Source organism: Physeter macrocephalus, chromosome 18 (assembly GCF_002837175.3).
Source record: "Physeter macrocephalus isolate SW-GA chromosome 18, ASM283717v5, whole genome shotgun sequence".
In the NCBI taxonomy this organism is placed as follows: domain Eukaryota; kingdom Metazoa; phylum Chordata; class Mammalia; order Artiodactyla; family Physeteridae; genus Physeter; species Physeter macrocephalus.
This window is the reverse complement of record NC_041231.1, coordinates 107801976-107810744: the sequence shown is the minus strand read 5'-3', so window position 1 is coordinate 107810744 and position 8769 is coordinate 107801976. Positions and strand designations below refer to the sequence as shown.

The 8769-nt window shown below is 62.1% G+C and overlaps 1 protein-coding gene across 1 annotated transcript; it reads left to right on the top strand.

Moving 5' to 3' along the window:
* Nucleotides 1-762: 762 nt before the first annotated feature.
* FOXF2 (forkhead box F2) lies at nt 763-5058 on the top strand. The gene is made up of 2 exons (XM_024122030.2): nt 763-1918; nt 4869-5058. The coding sequence occupies exons 1-2, from the start codon at nt 763-765 to the stop codon at nt 5033-5035; spliced, it is 1323 nt and encodes a 440-aa protein (XP_023977798.1). The 3' UTR covers nt 5036-5058.
* Nucleotides 5059-8769: the final 3711 nt, after the last annotated feature.

Genomic DNA, 8769 nt, shown 5'->3' with positions numbered 1-8769 from the left:
AGGGGGAGGAGAAGGGGTGGGTCCGCTCCGCCGGGGGCGGCCGGCTTTGGGATGGGGGCAGGGGTGCTGTCCGGGACCAAGAGAAAGACGATTTCCTAAAGTCGAGGGGGTCGAGTTTTGCGGGGCGTGGCGGGCGTCCTCCCGGCACACTGTGAGTCGGCCTGCGACCCCGCGCTTTGCGAGGGGCTGTGGAGGGGGGGAGCCGGAGAGCATCCGAGAGAGGAATTAAAAGGCCGAGGGGGACCCCGGGGAGCGAGGAGCGAGAGAAGCGAGGGAGCGGGCGGCCGGCCGGGGGGAGGAGTGAGCGCCGGCCCAGCGCGCCCTCCCCGGGGCGGCGGCGGCGGAGGGGGCAGGGCGGGGGGGCGGCGGGGGCGGGCGCGGGAGGGAGGAAGTGCGAGAGACAGAGCGAGCCGCGCTCCTGAGGGGAGACGTCGGGCTCGTCCCCGGGGTCCCGGCCGCGGTCCCCGCTCGCTCGCGCAGCCGCCCGGCCGCTCCGGCTCCGCGGCCCGGAGGCCGCCGCGCAGGCCGGGCCCGAGGCCCGGGGAGGGATGCGCGGGGCGTCGCCGCCGGCCCGCGGCCGCCGCCAGAAGCCCCGGCGGAGCTGAGGGAGGCGACGGCGGAGCGCTGGCTCGGAGCGGCCGCGGCTGCAGCCCGGGCGGCGGGCTAGGGCGCCCGCCGGGCCTCTGGCTGGACCGCGCTCCCGCGCCTTCGCGCCCGGCCCCGCCCGCGCCCCCGCCGCCGGGCCCCGCTCCCGGGCCCCCGATGACCTCCGAGGGCGGGCCGCCGCCGGCCCCGCTGCGCCGCGCCCGCAGCCCGGGCCCCGGCGCGCTCCAGGCCGCCCTGATGAGCCCGCCGCCCGCCGCCGCCGCCGCCGCCGCCGCCCTGGAGGCCGCCTCGTCTTCGTCGGCGTCCGCCGCCGCCTCCGGCGCGGCCGGCGCGGCCCCGAGCGCCTGCAAGAGCGCGGGCGGCGGCGGGGGCGCGGGCGGCGGCGGCGCGGGCGCCAAGAAGGCGAGCTCGGGGCTGTGGCGGCCCGAGAAGCCGCCCTACTCGTACATCGCGCTCATCGTCATGGCCATCCAGAGCTCGCCCGCCAAGCGCCTGACGCTCAGCGAGATCTACCAGTTCCTGCAGGCGCGCTTCCCCTTCTTCCGCGGCGCCTACCAGGGCTGGAAGAACTCCGTGCGCCACAACCTCTCGCTCAACGAGTGCTTCATCAAGCTGCCCAAGGGCCTCGGGCGGCCGGGCAAGGGCCACTACTGGACCATCGACCCGGCCAGCGAGTTCATGTTCGAGGAGGGCTCGTTCCGCCGCCGGCCGCGCGGCTTCAGGCGGAAGTGCCAGGCGCTCAAGCCCATGTACCACCGCGTGGTGAGCGGCCTGGGCTTCGGGGCCTCGCTGCTGCCGCAGGGCTTCGACTTCCAGGCGCCCCCATCGGCGCCGCTCGGCTGCCACGGGCAGGGCGGCTACGGCGGCCTCGACATGATGCCCGCGGGCTACGACGCGGGCGCCGGCGCCCCGGGCCACGCGCACCCGCATCACCACCACCACCACCACCACGTCCCGCACATGTCGCCCAACCCGGGCTCCACCTACATGGCCAGCTGCCCGGTGCCCGCCGGGCCGGGGGGCGTCGGCGCGGCCGGGGGCGGCGGCGGCGGCGGCGGGGACTACGGCCCGGACAGCAGCAGCAGCCCCGTGCCCTCGTCCCCGGCCGTGGCGAGCGCCATCGAGTGCCACTCGCCCTACACCAGCCCCGCGGCGCACTGGAGCTCGCCCGGCGCCTCGCCTTACCTCAAGCAGCCGCCCGCCCTGACGCCGGGCGGCACCCCCGCGGCCCCGGCCGGCCTGCACACCAGCATGTCCACCTACTCGCTGGAGCAGAGCTACCTGCACCAGAACGCCCGCGAGGACCTCCCAGGTAACACGCGGCCTGGCCCGCCGGCGCGTCGCCTCGAGGCCTCCCCGCTCTGGGTGGCCGAGGCCCAGGGGAAGCTGGCACCCTATGGGGGGTGGGGTGGGGTCACTGGGCCTTCCCCGACAGGCTTGGCCCCCGCCGGGCCTCCAGAATTTTCACCCCTAGGAGGATGGAGTCAAGTGCCTGCGTCCTCGGGCTCTCCGAGTGTCCCCACGGACTGCAGGGCTCAAATCTCAGGCCTGGCTTAGCTTAGGGAGAAGCCTTGTGGCCTTAGGGGACCTTGGCCAAGGCACTGTGGCTGCTTTCTTGTCTTTTTTTCCAATTGGTTTTGCTGTGCTTTCACCCAAACGTACATGTCCGGAAGGGAGATGCTCGGTACCTGCCGTGTGCGTGGGGAGGGGCTCCGCTGGGCGAGGGTTGAGGGGGGGGAAAGGAGGGAGGGACGCCGGGAAAGCAGAGGGGTTCCAGGACCCTGCGCAAAAGGGAAATGTTGCCAGGGAGGAGAGGCGCCAAGCGGTGGAGGAGTCTCCTGCCTCCCCCCACGGTGGACCCAAGTTGATGACACATGGGTCCGGCCTAGGCCAGCAGGGCCTGGGGACCGCAGCGAGGCTCCCCTGAGAAACGCCTGCCCGTTGGGCGCCCCTTGTCGTGTTGATGGTGTGAATTGTGTCGGTTGCAGATTATGAAAATTTATTGACTCGCCCAGGGCGGTGAAAGGTGGGAGGGGACAGATGGGGGTGGAGGAGGGAATTTGAATATTTAGCCAGGTTCGTGGGGACAGTGGAGATAAACCCTTACATTAACCCCTCGGAGGCAGGCTGGTCTGCCCGGCAAGCGGGGGCTCTCGCTGACACTCACCCGCCCCGATTAGAAAAGCGTTCGCGGGACGACGACACACCTACATCACATGCTCGTGCAGCGGTGTGGGGCAGGGCGTCAGGGAGAAAGGAAGTCCAGAAATGGGCGAAAGATCTTGGTTCCCTGGACGGTGAAATTTCCCAAATAGGCCTTTTAAATGCGGGTCTCAGAGGTTAACTAAACAAAGACAGTCTGGGCAGGACCACACCGGAGAGGATTTTAGCCTGACTTAACCCACTGAGAGCGGCGTCTTGTTCAGTTTTATGGGAATTTCAACAAGTAACCAACACAGACGACCCTCCCCTCTTATTTTTTTTTTACCCCCCTGGGACGGGCTGTCAATCACCTCTGAGCCCTGGCGGCGCGCTCTGCGCTCTCCCGCCCACCCGCTCCCCGCTCCCCGCGCCCGCAGCCCTGCTCAGCCACAACCGGGACTCCGAGGCGGCTGCCGTGAAACACTTCCCTCAACGTTCAAAATCGCGCAGAAAGAGCCTTCTGACCATTCTGCGAGGCCGCCCTCGCCCCACGCCACACACCAGGCGCACGCACGGGTCCCAGAAGCGCGGGAACCCGGGAGCACGACTCTGTCTAGAGGAGAAGGGACACTGCCTCGCCGGCCCCCCAGGAGCTCGCGCGCCCTCCGGGCCGAGTCTGGGAGCCCCGAGGAGGAGGAGGAGGAGGAGGAGGCCATGGCCCGGCCGGGACGCTCTGCTCCCCACCCCCCAACCGTGCTCTGGCTCCCGCCCCCTCGAACCCTCTTCCCCGAGGGGCTAGCTGGCGTCTCCCAGGCCGGGCCGCGAGCCCAGGGCCCCTCGAGGAGCGGGGAGGCCGAGGAGGTGCCCCGAGTGCCCGCTCCCAGCACGACGCCCGGGCGGCCCAGGCCCGCTTGCTCGGGGAGGCCCCTCGGCCTCTCTGCCTCCTGAGAACCTTTCAAGGAGGAGCCGGGCTCTTAGGTCCTTCGGTCCCATCAAAGCGCCGGGCCCGCCGGCTAGAGATGCCGGAACCGGCACCGCGAGGTGCTTTACCGCGGGGGCAAGCGCACCTGCGCGGCAGCGACGGCTCACGTCGGGTCGCGCGTTGGCCCCAGTCGGTGTTGCCGGGCGCTGATCGCGGGGCCGCCCGCGGGTGGCTCAGCGAGCGCCGGACGCGACCGGGCGAGGGGCCGCCGGGTAAGGTCTTCGCGCGCGCAGAACAAGCCGGCCCTGCACCCGCGTGGGCGGACGGTCCCCGCGGCGCACGCGAGACTAGAGAGGCCTCGGGAAAAGGGCCCAGCCCAGCCCGGCCCCGAGAGAGAGGCCCGGGCCGGGAGAAGCGCGGGGCCCAGCGAGCCGGAAGCCCAGCCAACTGTGCCCCCGGGCCGGAGGCGCCGAGAAAGCAAAAGCAAAAGTCGGCGCCCGGAGGCCTGGCTCGGGCCCGGGGAGAGGCTGCGGGCCGGCCCGGCTCTCCCAAAGGCTCCCCGCGCGGCAGAGGGGCCGCAGCCGAGCTCTCTCCCAAGGGCAGCGCTGCTCCGGGGGTGCTGCTTCCCTCGAGGCGCGACCCACAGAGATGCGCGCGTTTGTTCTCGGCCCTTCTCTGGCCGTGGGATTGTTTTCTGTCACCCCCCTGGAGCTCAGGGCCTGCTCCTCGGAGCCGGCTAGTTGGTTGGGAAGTAAGGCAGGGGGGCTCGAAACCAGAAGCGAGGGAGACCGTGGTGTTTCGGGGGCAGGGGCTGGGCCTGGGCAGCACCGGCTGGAGGCCCGCGGGCAGGGGCCGGGCCCAGGGCCTGGGGCCAGGGGCTGTTAGAGCCCCGCCCAGCCTCTGGGAGTAACAGACACCTGGACACAGAGAGCCCGGCTTCGCGGGGACTGTGCCCTGCGGCCCCGTGTAAACCAAAGGAGACCCCAAACCGGGATTCCGGAGTCGTCCTGTGGCCTACAGTTTGAAACTTTGAGAAGCTTCTGGGGCTGGGTTTTCTCTCCCAGTTTTACTGCAATAGACAAAAAAGACAGGCCAACCCCCTTGGAGTCAAAAGTTGAATTAAGTTTTCAAAAATTATGTGCCCTGTCCTCAGCGGAAGAAACGTTTCTGAAAAGTTTTCTTTTCTCCCTCCTTGCAGTGGGGCTGCCCCGATACCAGCACCACTCCACGCCGGTGTGCGACAGGAAAGACTTCGTCCTCAACTTTAACAGCATCTCCTCCTTCCACCCCTCGGCCAGCGGCCCCTACTACCATCACCACCACCACCAGAGCGTCTGCCAGGACATTAAGCCCTGTGTCATGTGAGCGGAGGGAGGGGCCGGGCCAGGCCCTCTCGCCCCTGGGGCGAGGCAGAGTGGACTCCCAGAGCAGTGTGGCTGCAAGTAGCACCCCAGTCACTTAGCCAGAGTCCCCAGGCCAGGCAAGCGTCCTGCGCTGATGTTTTTCTGCCGTTGACAGAAGGACAGCCCCAAGGTAATGCCCCGAATTCGTGCAGGCTCCCAGAGAAGGGAGAACTCCGCTCCTTAGCCGAGATGGTGAGAACTCACCACGCGGAAAACACAAGCATGGAACTCTGGGGGTTCCCTTGCCTTCAGTAATCAGGGTCTGAGACACGCAGAGGGGCTGTGTGTGTGTGTTTCTGTGTCTATGGAAAGTGTGTGTGCTTTTCTAAAAGGCAGTGCCGAGCACAAGATTTCCAGAAAGCCTCATCTTGTGGCCTGGCTCAGTGGGAGAGCTGTGTTTCGCCAAACACTACCTTGGGATACAGGTGCCAAAGAACATTATCAAGGAAGTATTTAGCAACAATGTGTCTAGTTTAAGAACGTGGTCTTCAGTATTGTGACTCTACAACGTTTTTTACAAGGTGGTTTTCTACCATCATAGTTTAAAGATATTTTTATGACCTTCGTGTATACTCACACTTTGCTTGTATTTTAAAAGGGGGATATATTTGCACTTACGTATACTTTTACAGTTTGCCAAACTATTTTGATGTAAAATTTTTTCAATAAAATGTATATGACAAATAGTTGCTGGGGGATCTCTTTCCTCCACGGGCATCCGATCGCCAGGCCTCCTCACCAGCGGGCAGGGCAACTCTACACTGGGCGGGCTTTTTTTTTCTAAGTCATGTAATTGACGTGGTGTGGGGTCTGTGCCTTGAGCAGCACAGGCCGGTTTCTGATTGTGGGTCTTCTCAGGAGAGAAAGAGAAGAAGAAACATTTTCTATCATTTCTTTCCTTCACCCTTGCTCTTTCTGGCTAAACAAAAAACAGAAGGTGAAAGGAGCTTAAAAGAAAACCAGGCAAGATGAAGGCTTGAGGAAACCAAGTTTCGTGCCCCCTTTGTTGTCTTTCTTGTGTGCACGGCGCGTTCTGCCCTTTGCTCTTTCCTTTCGCCACCAGCACAGGGTGGAGTGACGGGGCAGCACATCACCCGGGGCTGCCCTCGGCCCGGCCGGGCTCCGAGCAAGGGGTAGGTGCCCGGCGCAAGGGCCCCGGCTCCTTGGGTGGCCGTCAGACCCCCCCCCCCACGTCCAGAGGGGGAAGCCCGTGGGGGGTGTGGGCAGTTCCCGGCACCAGGGACCGAAGCAGGACAAGACGTCTGCCCCCCACCCCGTTCAGGCGCGGCGGCCGCCCCCACTTGTCTCCCTATTAGTCACTCCGTCCCCTCCTCTCCCTCGCAGGGAGTGATGCTTCCCCTTGGGACCCGCCGAGCCCTTTCCTATCTCGCCCGGTTTCCTGAGGCTTCCCAACCACAGACGCTACAGGCAGCGCCGCTGAAGCTCCGGACGAAAGAGAAAGGAAACAGGCCGATGGGCACCAGCCCCGCCTGGTCTGACCAGCCCCGCAGACTCACGGGCGGCGCTGGCCACCGTGGGCCCGAGAGCAAGCAGAGAGGTTCTCCAGGTCTTGCTTTTGCTTTTGAGAACTCGCCTTCGAGCCTCATTCCCTGCAGGCACTGTCTCTCAGTCCGTCACCAGGAACGGATACCCCCGGGTGGGCGTCTCCCACACAGGGATTTTGTATTCTGAGTGAGTTTCAGTCCAAAGAGGGTCTCAGTAAAACATCTTGTTTTGAAAAGTCCTAACCATCTGCCTAATCTTTAGGCTTCCTTTACTCTATTTTCCAAAATTAAGCAGGGATTTAAACATTTGTTGTGTCCCATTATCACATTTGCAGTTAAATAGGGATTTTTTTTCTTTTATTCTGGGCTACTTGGGGGCTGCTATAAATTATGAAGTCAGTCTCAGAGTTTGCTCTGACCACAGTGCTGTGTTTACATTCCTTCCGAGGCAGCCGGCATGGTCGTAATTTATATCCTAAACACTTGCACGTAACTTGTTTATACAGAGAATGACAGGACCTGGGAGGGAAGGCTGTGGCCGCGGGGCCTCGGCGAGCCCAGCGCGCCCCCTAGTGGTGCGAGGAGGCCCCGCGCATGGAGATGCAGGGTCCTTTATCCTATGCAGGAACTTTCCCCAAATGACCTGTTTTGTGGTGCTTTTTCCTACTCCTCCGACGTGGGGACGCCGGTCCGCTTTACAGATCCGCACAGGCGGACCTCGGAGATACTGTGGGCTTGGCTTGAGACCACCACAATAAATACTGCAATAAAGTGGGTCACACAAATTTTTGGTTTCCCCAGGCATATAAAAGTTAGGGATACACTATGCTGGAGTCTATTAAGTGTGCAATAGCATTATGTCTAAAAAACAATGTGCAGACCTTAATTTAAAAATACTTTACTGCTAAAAAATGCTAAACGTCGTCTGAGCCTTCAGCGAGTCACTGTAGTAATATCAGAGATCACCGTAATAAATATAATAATAATAAAGTTTGAAATATTGCAAGAATTACCAAAACGTGACACAGAGACGCAGAGTGGGCAAATGCAATTGGAAAAAGTGATACCTTTTGCATGGCTCTATGCAGGGTCGCCACAAATCTTCACTTTGTAAAAAACACTCACTATCTGGGAAGCGCACTAAAGTGAAGCCCAATAAGAAGAGGTGTGGCCGGCACTAGGTCCTGGCTGCAGGGGTCCAAGCCACGGTCCCTGATTCTGGTTCCTTTCACACGCGCTCCCCAACGTCACATACAAGACCTCTGCATCTGGAGTGGCAGACACAGGTGCGGTGGCCCCAGTGTATCTGAGTCACTTGGAGGGCTAGTGGAGCACAGGCTGGTGGGTCCACCCCTCCACGCCCCCCCCACCCCGTTTCTCATAAGTGCATCTGGGGCGGGGCTCCAGAGCCTGCATTCCCAGTAAGCTCCCAGTTGCTGCTGACAGTGTTGGTCCAGGAACCACACTTTGAAAACCACAGGTCCAGGAGGGCAGTTTGAATTATGGATATTTTACAGGTTTAGATGGGTGGGTGTTAAGGCTTGTGCATTCATTAGTTAAGCAAAGATCTGAAACGGTTTTTCAAAAGTAGTTTGCCCACAGAAAACCTATGATGGATTACTCTGTGATGGATTACTGACCCCTGGGAAACATAAGGCCTAATTTTGAGCCCTGCACCAAGAAGTAGAAACTCCCCATTTTCATTCAAAGCAATGATATGTCTTGTTTTATTCTAGTAAACTTTGCAAAGAAAAGTCAGGTGGAATCACTAAAGCCTATCCACCTCGGTACTGTGAGTCTGGGAGTCTGGGTATGTACACAGCAGTGACGTCACAGTTCTCCAGATGGAGGGAGGTGGTGATTGGAGCAGGCAGGAAAAGGAATTCCTTTATTGGTGATAAAATCTTTAGAGGGTGGAACAGAGAGAAAGCAAAGGGGGGCTGTGACCTCAGTGACCCCCAGATACAGATGGGTCAGGCAGGACCCGGGGGGCCGGGGAGAGGGAGAGACGGAAAGAGAGAGAGGAGAGATCTGCAGAGGAGTGTCTGAAAATATCTCAGGAGTTCCCGTCCCGACGTGAGCAGAGAAGCCTTTGAAGCCGGGCTGCCATCCTGTGAGGCCACCGCCATCTCCCCAGGCCTCCAGGGCCAAGGCATTGGTTGTAAAGCCCACGTACTTCTGTTTTCCTTGG

What these genes read in the sequence shown, in the direction of transcription:
- FOXF2 (XM_024122030.2), top strand. Translation starts at nt 763, where the DNA reads ATGACCTCCGAGGGCGGGCCGCCGCCGGCCCCGCTGCGCCGCGCCCGC. An exon ending in CGCCCGCGAGGACCTCCCAG is followed by an intron (nt 1,919 to 4,868) that starts GTAACACGCGGC and finishes CCCTCCTTGCAG; the next exon opens with TGGGGCTGCCCCGATACCAG.